Here is a 12,955-nt window from a genome sequence, read left to right as displayed (position 1 = left end):
TCTCCTGAGCAACGGAACTTTGCATAAGGCTTTTGTCTTAAATGCGATGAACTGGAATTCTGATTTCTTTAAACTGGGTTTAGACCAAGCGTATTAAGATTACTGCTGTAAAGAAGAAACATCATGGAAGTGAGAAATATCAGGAACAGTTCTGTCACACTCCGCTCAGATTTCTAATCCACCCAGGAGGAGACTGGAGTGCATTTGTCCTGAAGTCAAAACAGAAGACAGTTTTCCACTTTGGGAAGGACACGGGGGAAGAAGGGCAAGGGAGGAGGGATTAACATCAGTAGGAAGAGGTATACTCACTGTGAAGCAAAACCAAAAAGGAGGGAGGAAAAAGCAGTATCAGAGTATCTTGATGTGTCAACATAGAGCAGCGGTGGCTCGCCCTCAAAAATCAAGTCTTACCAAAGTCTAACAGCAGTGTGTCTAATTAATTTCAGATGAGAAGAAATAGCATTTTCCACTTGGCTTCTCTCTTTCTCATCACTGAACTCTTCCTCTCTTACACACTGTCTTTGCCTCAACAACTCTCCCTCCCCCCTTTGCCTCTCCCAACAGCTTTTACTTTGGCAGTACTTTCGGTTGGCTGGCGTTCTCTGAGGGCCCCAGTTTCTTTATGGCTCCCTTCCTCGCTCAGCGTACCTCTTACAGCCATAGTTGTTTCCAAGCTAAATCAATACCCTTGTGTTTGTAGCCAAAGGCCTGGACTCAGCTATATGCATTTAAAACTAGATCAGCTCTATTCAGAAGATTCTATACCTACCAACAGCACAAAAAATAAAGCCCAGCCTAGCCCTCGGTACTGCAGCCAGAGGTGAGTTAATGCCAGCGAGAGGCAAAGGCTTAGGACTGGCACTAATATCACTTTCTGAGTGTGTAAGTTTAATTTACCGTTCCTTTGTATGCTTCTTGAACCAGCTGCAGCTCAGCACGCTCAGCAGAAGAGAACCAGTTTACCAGAGCCTGGGCCAAGGACAGCGCATACACACTAAGATGAGAAGCACTGCTGCCACCCCGCTGCCACTCGCCCACCCAGCCAGAGGCTCCCCAGCTGCCCCATGCGGCACAGGTCGGAGCTCCAGCTGCAGATGCTCACAGGCAGGCAGGCGCTCACTGGTAATGCAGCACAAACACCTGAGACGTGCTGGGGGCATGCGTGAAGCATGGCAGGTGGATTTCTGCATCCTTCTGGCTCATACGTACTGCCTGTGCCACCCCAGCCCGTCTCCCGAGAGCTATGGGCAGCGATACTGCTAATGGAGACACGTTGCTGTAATGGAGCTTGAGCAGCATGGGACAACGCTTCTCAGCCAAGATATGGTAGCAAGCAGTATCACTGCTCCCACTCCATTTCTGCGGATGCTGACTGTCAAGCTAACCCACCCATACAGCCTGGTCAGCACAGTGCCAGCAGCAGGCACGCATCCCCTAAAACCTCACTGCGGAAGGAAAAAACCCAAATTATTCGAACTGAGTTATGAGTTTGGAAGTACTTGTGCAGCCCAAGATGCACGTAAAAACAAACAAACAAACAAAAAAACCACAAAACCCAAAAAAACCCAACAGACAACGTCTCTGAAAATACACCTAGAGGCTGCTGGTCACAAATTCACATATATACATGTGTGTATATATACATATACACATTTCATATTTCTGTCCAACACTACACTGCTTACTGACAGCATGAAACAAAATACCCCTACCAAATTCTGTGTGAAATACGTTTCAAAGCATTTTCTTAATCTCTCCAGATCTTCAAAGACATTATTGTGGTTATTTTAGATGGGTCACCCTGTGCCTAGCACTTGGCATTTAAAGCTGTGTTCATCTCTCTATTATTACCCAGAGTTTATCAGTTGGGGTTTTTTTTATAATCTATTCAAGTATTTAATAGGTAATAATAAACATAGGAAAGCAGACAAACATAAAGTCAAGATCTGTACATGGCTGATTTGGTGTATGAGGGCACCACACCATGTAAATAGCTTGAGGTTCCTACAACTATAGGTCACCCAATTCCAAAGTCCCAGACCCATCAGATTACTGGGTTGCTTTTTTTCCTTAACTCCCCTAACCTTCGTCCGTGGGAAGATCCAAAGAGCAAAACGATCAAGGGAAACATGGAAAGCTGGCATTTGCTACAGCCCATCAGAGCTAGAGCCAAGCGGAACTGCAGACAGAGCATCACAGACAAAATTGCAACAAATCAAGCATGTGTGTGCATAGATTTGTTTATAAATGTGCTTATTACGCAAAGGAGCGTGGCTGCAGATGGCCAAAGACTGAAAAACCTGAAGTGTTGGGGTTTTGGTTTTTTGGTGTTTCCCCCCCCCCTCCCCCTTATGTGTGTTTGTTTCTCTCTCTCTTTTTGTCTTTGATCAAGTTACTTCGTCTTTCAATAGGTCAAAGTTACTCTGTCCCAAGAAGCCTTCTGAGCACACATCTTAAACTGTGATTTTTGTCAAATGCCCAGAATCAGAAAGCCTTCCCAAAGTACTTCCAAGGACTGCTACTTACAGAGACTTTTCTGCGCCCCTTTAATTTATACCCTACTCTTTCATGTATGCATTGCTTACAAATAAGTAGCTTGCTTCTCTTTTAAAAAATAAAAGATAATAAATTCCTCTTATGTAGGAGGACATTTTCATCACTTTATTGTTTGGAGTCCATGCTCTTCATAAGCTGCCATATGAATTTGGTTACCAGATTCATAATAATTTCATTCCATATACTGTCATACTACACACGTTGCTGCAACACTAATAAGAAGTGAAGGCAATATAAAACATTGTTGCTCAGAGTAATAAAGTCAGATGGAGAAGATTTGCTTAGTGGAAAAAGGCTGTTTTTAACACCATCTCTTTTTCAACCATATGCATACTTTAAATGTTGCTGCAACACCCTGAAGTATGAAAACAGATCCACATCTTGGGCTCATTCTCCTCTGTACTTAAGGAATTATACGCAGAGCCATAGCTGATGCCTAAACTGGTAAAAGCCAAAACCAAACCAAAAGCCTTTCAGCATTGAAGAACAAACAGTGCTCAGAAGAAGGGGGATGGACACCATCCCTCCCAGGCTGCTGTGCTGAGGAGGGTGCGGAACCCACTGACCCCACTGGAGCTCCCGCACCGAAGGGAAGAGGCTGGGAACCCCTCCCGCAGTTACCAGCGGGCCTGCTGAGCGTTAGGCACAGTGGGCAAAGAAATCACAAAGATAACAGGAACAGCTGCAAAAATGGCTCTGAACTAGAACTGCATTTTGTGCTTCGCTTACTGCTTTTCCTCTTTGCGCTCTAATGTTACTCATTTATTCAAACACAGGCCTGTTTCTGTTCCTGCTGAGGTCAGGGACTGAAGTGGAAGTTGATTGAGGTCAAATAAAGCTACATATGTTTATTGTTGCTTAAAAATGTATTACACATTGAAGCTTCTGACTTGAGCTAAATGATATGAATATTTTGAATTTTTCTTTTGAACTTTACAGCCCTGGGTAGTCTGGCTTTCCAAAGACAATCCCTCCTCCAAGACACCAGAGGAAGAGAACACCCTTCTGTTCCCAGAGTTGAGCCTCATGCCGACCTCCAAAAGGCACTGCAAGTCCTCCCCATCTGGGTACACACAGACACATTCCCACCTACAAAACCAGTAAGCCATGAGTCAGAGAGATTGCAATTCTTAGAGTTGCCATCTACTGATAGCACTTAGTACACGTACAGTACAAATTTTCAGTAGGTAAATGCATACAAATGAGAAAAGGCGTGAACAGAATTATTTCAACAAGAAACATAAAATCAACACAAATCATGCAACAAAACTTAAGGAACACAATTCTGGAGGTAAGCTCTAGTACTAGATGAGGAAAAATTCTCAAAGGCATGCTTTTATTGTTTGTACTACTTTTAGAAGACTAAAATTATGTTTGCAGACTAAGTGACCTGAGAAGCAGCTCAGGCAGTGCCTCAGCCCCACGCGTATGCCAGGGCAGAGCAGCCATCCTGCATCTTGCAACAGGGGAGGTTCTCTTACTTCTTCTGTAACTGGAAAGAGCAGAGAAAATCTCTGCAAGCTGTCTCTTTTCAGAGGTGAAAAACTGAATAAAGAAAGTAGTATTGTCACTTTGCTGTTGCTGCATTCAAGTTAACATGTCCATTCAAGTTACGGTATTTTATTCAAAATACAAAACATTTTACCATGTTTTTGTGTAACTGGTTACCAAGGGCAAGGGGGGGGGGTTTGGAGAGGAGAATCATATCCTCAAATATCACATTTTGCTCTTATCTTCCACACAAATTGCAGCTGCCACAATTCATAATAAATCACATGAAAAAACAAAGAATGACCTACTAGATAAAACTCAACTTGCTTTGCAAGTCACAAGTTCCAAATGCAAAGCATCATCCTAAACGTTAGGGCCCCCACTCCAAACATCAAACAGTTCCACATAACCCCATGTACTAAGTTTTCTTCCTTCAGGCATCTTCCTCTTCTCCTTTTTCTTGCAGAAACAGCACGTACAGTCATTTGCATTCACTCTACATAGATTTTTAATATCTCAAACCTCACCATCTGATGGACTAATTTTGCAGATCAGCTCTTACACACATACTCTTAAAGGTACAGAAAGCAACGAGATGTTCTATTAAATGCAGTCACTGAACACATTGATGCAACTTGTACACCTAGTTAGAGGTTGTTTGGATATTTATTTTGCATGGCTCTGTCAAGTGCCCGGATTGCATCCAAGGGAAGACAACACACAATAGTCATTGACAAAGAATTTCCAGTTTTGCCTTTCTGACACATCTCCCTGCTCTGTGGATCCAGCCGAGAATGAAAACTAATTATCAATCTGTCCTGCCAAAGGATAAAAACAGATTTCTAAACTAACAAACTGAAGAAAAAAATAATTTCTGTGAATAAAAGACATCAGTCTTCACTTTCTGCAAGGACTAGAATGCTAGAAATACCTGCTGTGTTGCCGAACAGTTTCATGCAGTAATTAGTAGGTGGCTGATAAGCAACAGCTGGAGGTTGTACTCAGGTCGTCTCCCTTTCTTCCCTCATGGAGCATGCACTCACAGCATCTCCCACTTGGAGTGCCACTGGCAAAGGCACAATTCCCAGAAGAATATCCTACAAGGATGCTCCCCTTCAGGGATTAACAAAGGAAAATGGGGCACATCTATAGAGCTGTATACTTATTGGAAGCATTTTAGGGTAGAGAGCTCTTTGCTCTGCCTGGGGACTGCTTTCTGTATCAAGGCAACATTAAGATTTTACTTTTGCTTCACATGAGACAGGCAAACTTGCAAGAACACGCAGCAGAGCCTGGGTACTTATAAAAGCCATTCAAAAAGAAGGCATAGTTTATCTCCTGAAAGCAATACCAAACACTAACACTCTCAGTAGGGAGCATATAGCCAGTGGCACACAAGCTCCAAAGAGGAGGACCGTTTCATCTGAAGGCATGAAAAGATAAAATGTCAGATCCTCAGCTGACAGGAGCCGACAGCCTCTGGCGATCAGTATACGTCAGATATTCTGCATTTTGGGATTTCCTTGTCTCTCTTCTTTGGGTACCCCAATCACTCACTGCCCTCAGACATGAAAACTCAGTAATCTCGTTGGGATCAGGCTAGCTCCTGGCATCTGCACAACGTTCATAATGACATTGTGAACTAAACACTCTTTTGCTTGTCTACATAGTCGTCTCCACTGTATGACCCAGACATAAACTTCAATGATCTACAACAGACCAAGGGCAAAAAACATAATCTGTTAGGACCATAACACATGTTTTATTAAGGTCCAGTAGCCTCCAGCCCTCTTTATCATGCTGCTCTTTCAAGAGACACAAATTCTGGTGGAAACGGGACCATCCATTTCTGCCACAGAATGCTCTGAAGCACTTTCTTTGCAACTCTCTAGGTCTCCACATCATTACTAAGCCTAACTGCAAAGCTCAATGGCAAAACATTATAGATAGCTACATAATTAACTGCTTCTAAATGAAAAGGCACAGTAATAATACACATCCAGAAGAGAAAGAAAGATGTGCGAGGGAAGATCATTTTCCCAAGTTGTCCCCTGCCCAGCAGCTTTCCTCCAAAGCACCTGCCCTGCACCTACACCAGCTTCATGCCAGGGCTGACCCGCTCATCCTCCTCTCCTCAGAGGGACCAAGGGGGGAAAACGATCCCACAGATTTCCTGGGGAAGGGCAGCCTTTTGACAGGACAAACACCAGTGCGTTAACTGCTGCTGTAGCAAACATAAACCCCCCGTTACTACAATGGGTGGATGTGTTTGAGACCAGGAAGGGCTCCCTGAAAGCCCACATCCAGCAGCAGGTAACAGACCATCTGACCAGTGGACCTCTCCTTCGGCCACCCCCAGCTCCGCAGGGTGATGACAGCTTCCACAGCTCCCTCCATGCTGCGGGAAAGCATCACTCCTCTGAGAGCCCAGGCACCTTTGCTGTGGCTCTCGGAGGCGCACTTTCCCAGGATTTACGCACAAAGAAGTGCAACTCAAGCTGCTGATAACTGCGTCTGGGTATGGGGAGGTTGGTAGGTTGTTTGCTGCCACGAAACCCAAGACAACCATTTGCTTCCAAGGACTGAAGCAAGTTGCACAGATGATCCATACTCGCACATGCTGCAGTTTCTTCTAGACTCTCCTCATTACATTATGCTTGGAATTACTACCAGGAAGGAGACAGTTATTTGTTTAAATGCTGTTGAGGTCATTTATTTAAGCAGAAAAAAATAAAAAGAAAAAAAAAAAAGAGTTTGTTTTATAGATACTAGATTTTAAAGCAAAAGAAGATTAAACATCAGCTTCACAATGATAAAATCCATCCCCTTCCTCCTTACAACCGTTAGCCTCCCCCATGCACTGGATAATACCCTTAAATACATAAAGCACCACTTGGATTGGGTCTTAGCTACTATAGTTGCCATGACTGCACCACACACCTCTGTACCGGCAGCAATGCTCTGTTCAAACCACTGCGAGATCTCATGACAGCTATTATGTTCCCTAATGTTACCATCACCCACTTACAACTAAGTTACTGCCCTGTGTGATACAGGGGGGTATCAGGGGTATCAGCACTTTGGACTTCATCATAATATACTTTATATAAAAATACCAATATCTACCACTTAAATGATATACACTAGTGCCCTGAAAAACTGGCAAATATACTATTTGTAGCGTCTCGGCAATATTTTTAGTGAGAGCCACACAGTACCAAATCATTGCTACCTCAGACCCAAACCACTCCAGGGTTCTGTAAACGCTCACCCTACGTGTATTTGGCAAGGAAGAGCTGTAACTAAGCAGTAAGCGTATTCCTCACTCGGAAACAGGGATTTATAATGAGGATTTATAATGTCACTTATTCCTAATAAACCTACTATTTTCTATTCTATCATTATATTCCCACCACAAAAAAAATAAAAATAATTCTATTTAATTCAGAAAGAAAATTACTCTCAAAGACCGAGAGCCTTTCAAGCCCCCCTTCATTAAAGAACAGAGGCAACTCACTAAACCGGAAAGCGGTGATCCAGCAAACATTTTACTGCTGCAAACAGTTTGCAGCAAAGATATATGGGAGTTTATTTGCATTTAACTTGATATAAATTCCAACTGCATCCTGGGTGAAAGTAAAGGGGTTTGGTTTTGTTTTGTTTGGCTTTTGGGTTCATTTTTGTTTTTATGATGAACAGACTTAGTAAATATTTCCTAAGCTGTCTGCTGTTTGGAATTCCAAGTCTGAAATAAAACATAACCACATTACCAGCTCCAGTGCTGCCTATCTCGCAAATAGCAACAAAACCCACCAACAATTAAACAACAGAACATTTACTTTATATAGAGCTTATGTGTAGCACAGTTTCACCTATAAAGTAACATTTCAGCTCTGTTTGACAACGGAGACAGCAAACTAACCTACAGTGACAAAGTCTGTCAATGTTCTTTCCCTATGAATACATAGTTAAAGGAAAAAAATAATCACGTAACATCTGTAATAATAATTCTGTCACCTCTCTCTGCCGATTAAAGTATACTGTACCATTATGATGAGAGTCCTGGGTCTGCTCATTTCATCATCGCTATCCAGCGGCAGAATTTCATGTGACAACTCCTCTCGTCGCCGTCGCCTGCAGATATGTGGACAGTTCCTCTGTACCACAGAACGAAAGGCTTGGAGCAGAACAATGCTGGCAGCACAACCCATATCTGCATCCTGAAGCCTACAAAATAACTTCTATGTTTATGCTATGTTTGAAAAACAGTGGCTCCTTGTCCCTGAAAACAGCCTACAGTGCAGCTGCAGCCAGCTCGCTCTCCAATCGCTTCCTTGAGCTCTGATCATCTGATCACAACCAAATAGCTTGGATGCAGATAGAGGAAAGATTTGATCCGCTGAAACTGAAACACACGCAATATTACGATGCTTTTTTCTCTCTCCCTCCCTCTCTGCTTCTGAATTCACATGAGAAAATGCGCTCCCTCTCTTGTACAATCAGCCGCCGCCTCTGATCCCAGTTTCATGGAACTGAAAGTATTAAAATTCCCAGTTCAAAAGAGCCAGCTGTTCATTAAACACACACAAACACAGAGGCATCCACACCAACTGGCAGGATCAGTTTAAATACCTTTTTTAAAAACTCATATGTAGCAAAATAGCAAACATCTGGAAAGTTATTAGCCCTCATTATCAGCACTTCTGTTTTTTAAAACACATTTGCCTTAGGGTGTTTTGCCACAAAAAGAGAGACATATTTAAGCTCACAGAGATTTGGGCTGTAATCTTTTAACTTCTTGCAATTTTCTGAAGCGCAGCAAGCTCATTTGAGTTGTAAATGTAACAAGAACACACGCAGAAACGCGGACCGCTTCATCCAGCTCATGCTAAAATAGCCGGGGCTCAATGAGAAACAGCAGTGTGCAGCTCTGAAATGCCTTTCAATAGCGCGGCTGTTGCGTGTTCCCACACACGCGTGCCTTCTGCAGAGTAATACATTTCTACATCTACACAGTAGGCTTGTGTTGAGAAGGGTCTGTGCTGACAGGGTCTCACACTGAACCAAACACCGATGACCTTCCAAGACGGGTAAGAGGAAAGTGTTTTAGTGTTTTATCAATTGGGAGCCAGGCAGGGAGCCGCAGCTGCCGGCAGCCAGCAGTAACAACTGGCCTTTCTGGCTCCTGCCTGACAAGTCATTCAAAAAGCAGGCAGGGATGCTTAGCAATCACATGGCTGGCCTGGAAACCCAGCAAGCGCTAATGGTAGAGGGTGTAAGATAATAGCACTCGAGAGGAAGTTACCACTAAAAATATCTACACAAAATGCATTTCTCTTCCACATTAGGAAAACTAAGAATTTCCAATAGGATTTCCAGAGAAGTTGCTTTTAAGCTAATATGTATAACTTTATTATATGTGCGCCCAAAACCATATTTACCTTGCATCAAAAGGCTTCGATTTCTAATGAAGGCCATGAGAGTTTTGTCATCAATTCCCATGGGGGCATAAGCAACCTTATAGTGTCTGTTAATGCAATCTTTGTAAATAATACTCCTCCTCACAATCTCAATCAGGAATTGCAGTGAAAACATTCTGTGGAAATACTTTCTTCTGGGCTTGATGAGGGTTTAATTGCTCAGCGATCTGGCAAAAGACATCATCATATAATTAAAGCATTTGCCAGAAAAGCTAAATCCTTTATATTTGTCCTTTAAAAGCAACAAACTCATTGCCATTATTTCTTGTTTCTTTAGAGTAAGCTGCTTTGAGCGCATACAGAAAAGGGTTAGCAGCGCTGGCAGGCACTGCCCAGACTCACCCGCAGCTCTGCCAATGCACCTCCCTGGCTCTTCCCCTCCGATCCCACCGGGCACAGACTTCACACGCTTATGTGATGTGCCTGCCTATCCACTGGCAGAGGGGGGCTCATGGCATGCTTATTAGTTTGACTTCTCTAACGCGATTACAAGAGCGCAGTGGCACAGCTGGGTAGTTTCTGCCCCAAATCAGCCATCCTGCCTGCTGTTGCTGCTATTGTTTATGTTTTCATCAGTCCTCTGCCTACTCCAGGACAGCGACTGACACCTCGGCCACACAAAAGATGCACTTGGCAGCTGGGAGACCTACATTCCTCCTCTAATTCCAGCAGCAGCAATACAGGCCTGGATAACGTCTGCTGCTGGCTGTTATGGCAACTGCTCTGCTACCTTGGGGGCTGCTAACACATCTCCTGTGCATCTGTACGGCATCTTCTCTTACTCACCAGTGTTCAGTTGGGAGAGCTGGCAGGGATTTTTATGAAATTTGGTTTCCATAGCACAGCCCAACACTGTCGCGCACGCACACATGGAATAGCACCCTAGGGCTTGACCCAAAGCTTCACTTTGCTCTCAGTGAAGAATCCAATTCATTTCAGTGGTCTTTGGATCAAACTATTCTCTGCCAGTGGCCCAAGTGACTTCATTACAATTATTTGTGGATTAAGCTATTATTAGATACGAGTAGGAATGACAGAATCTTGGCATTTCATCTCTTAGGAAAGAAAAATGACGCTTGTCCAAAAACAAGTAAATTAGCAAGCCAAAGCCAGCTAAAAGTAGCTTCCAGGCCTTGACCAAAATTCAGGAACTGAAAAAACAGCTAATCCCCAGGGGAAAAGAAATCACTCAAGAGCTAAAAAACCCCTTCTGTTTTAAGGAAATCTCACAGGAGCACAAGCTATGATTGGAAAGGAAAACTCCCAGCCCATTAAAAATGCCTGGACACACACACACAGTATCAACAGCTTTGTTTTTTAAATGTAGGGATCTCATTAGCATACATTATGCTTATACACCAACTATCAACAGTGTTAGTTACTCTTACAGTGAAGCATCAAGCACTATTTTGCGTTAATTAGCACTTTAATCCAGAAGCCGAATTCAGTGAAACCCCCTGGGAAGCAAAATACTCCTTTGTGCAAGCAACTCCTTAATTCCCCATCACGAAGGGTCTGGCAGCAGCGCTGGGCTAAGGCATATCCACGCTGGAAGACATCCACTGCCCACTCCCACTCCACTGCCAACCACCACTCATTTCAGCTATGCTAAGTAGCTGCGTTAACACCAGCGTGATGGTTTACAGGAACAGGCTGGGAAGCAGACCACTAAAAGTACCTCCATGAAAAAAGAAAAAACAATAAAAAGGATTTGGAGAGGCAAGACAGTTGTTTTAACCCAAGTGACTTCAGCGACCCTGTCTTTGGCAACTCCAAGGGCTGGGTCTGCGCAGCAGTAAAGCTGTGCAGGAGCAGAAGTGGGTCACACTTGCCATGTCTTATGAAGTCCATGATAAGAAAGCAGAGTTCAAAGGCATCTGGATCCTCAAGCTAACAGCTATCCGTCATCCAGCCTCAGCTTCCACATAAAAGAGACGCCAGCTCTGCAAGTGGGCGGCCAGGGCCTGAAGAGGTAAAACTGTCTCTGGCAGGAAGTCTGCAGCAGAGAGTAAACCCCTCATCCTCCAAGCACCGCCTTATTTCTCTTCTGCTATATTCCTGTGTTTCTGTTTCTGCAGGCTGAAAGACTTTCTAAAGATGCTACCAAACGTTTTCTAACACTCCTATTTCATACCTGTTTAGCACACCACATTAAAAGTTTGTTTCCTTTCTTCATTCCATTATTTTTCCTTTCTCTTCGTGTCATTTGAATTCATGTCATCTGAATAAACAGGATATAACCTATTGGTATGCTGGTCTTCAGCTGAGGGCTTTAAACAGGAAGATAGAAAGGCAGCTCTCGGAGGAGACCCTTTAGTGAGAGGATGACTTTCCAAATGAAACACTGATCATTCCTTCCAACCCCAGAAGAGGCTGCATCCTCCTCAGGCACGCAGGACGGCTGCAGGCTAGAAGAACCCTTTGCCCACACCTGCTTAGCTGTCAAGATGGCATGCACCGTTTCAGGGGTTTTTTTATTCTCCAGAAAACAAGCCCTCCTCTCCAAGATGTGTTTGCATGACGCGCACTGAGAAGTTATGCAGAAGCTCTTGAAGTGTGACGATCCTAAATTAGCAATGACAGATGACTGCAGGAGCCATCCACAAAAACAGGAACGCCTCTGAAACTGCTTACGACAGCCTGTTCAGTCTGGCCCACAAAAGCCCCAAGCCATTAACAGGAACTAAAGACATCATATCGGTACAAATAACGAGAACAGCATTGTTACAGATGTCAACGCTCATGCCACCATTACGACTTACCAAAGGATGCCCAAGTATCCAGTTGACCACGGTACTCGCTGGTGTAAAGCGGGTTTATACAAAGCTACTGTCACAGAGAGCAATTTGTTGGCACACTGAAGCCAACCCACAGGACCATTCACCTAAACTCACAGTGGTTAATAAACTGGCAGTGTCCATTCACTGAAAATCCTTCATCAGAGATAGCGCAAAAATTTGCCAGGTGAGGTACTTACCTCACATAGCTCAATCACAGGGAGCTTGGGATGGTTCTAGTCCAGGTGATGTGCTGGTACACACAGAGATGAACAGCACTCAGCTGAGCACACCTGAGCGCTTCTGGAGTCAGACCTCCCCGCAAGCCCTGACCGTTTTAAAGCATGAGTTGTTCTCTTGGGAAGAGTAGAGCGGGTCTTTCAGTTTTTCAAGGCTATCCTACATGAGTTACTATTCCACATACATCATCCTGGTACAGATGATGAGCAGCTCCCAACACCACATTAGCAATGTGGCCAGCGGCTGTCACTCGCAGCTCCACTCATAGTCCCACAGTTATAGTAAAACTTCTGTTAAGGTCTAGCCTATACAAGTAGCAGGCAAGCATTTGAAGCAAGATACAACAAGAAAATTACAGTCTCTACCTTGATGCAGATGAGGATCACTCACATTTTGGTGAGCTACTACTGT

The 12,955-nt window shown here is 43.8% G+C and overlaps 1 protein-coding gene across 7 annotated transcripts in view; it reads right to left on the bottom strand.

The window, feature by feature from the left end:
• DOCK10 (dedicator of cytokinesis 10) overlaps nucleotides 1-12,955 on the bottom strand; it is a 160,944-nt gene that overhangs the window by 126,561 nt on the left and 21,428 nt on the right. For 6 of the 7 annotated variants that reach the window (XM_063338056.1, XM_063338051.1, XM_063338052.1 and 3 more), the window contains exon 1: nucleotides 8,094-8,370. The exons of the other annotated variant lie outside the window; for it this stretch is intronic. In XM_063338056.1, coding sequence (XP_063194126.1) covers nucleotides 8,094-8,258 — 165 coding nt within the window. In that variant the 5' untranslated portion in view covers nucleotides 8,259-8,370. Of the gene's footprint in view, nucleotides 1-8,093; nucleotides 8,371-12,955 lie in introns of those variants that run through there. 7 annotated transcript variants of the gene reach the window in all.

Source organism: Chroicocephalus ridibundus, chromosome 6 (assembly GCF_963924245.1).
Source record: "Chroicocephalus ridibundus chromosome 6, bChrRid1.1, whole genome shotgun sequence".
Classification (NCBI taxonomy): Eukaryota; Metazoa; Chordata; class Aves; order Charadriiformes; family Laridae; genus Chroicocephalus; species Chroicocephalus ridibundus.
The sequence above is the reverse complement of the archived record's forward strand: the minus strand, read 5'-3'. Positions and strand labels throughout refer to the sequence as shown.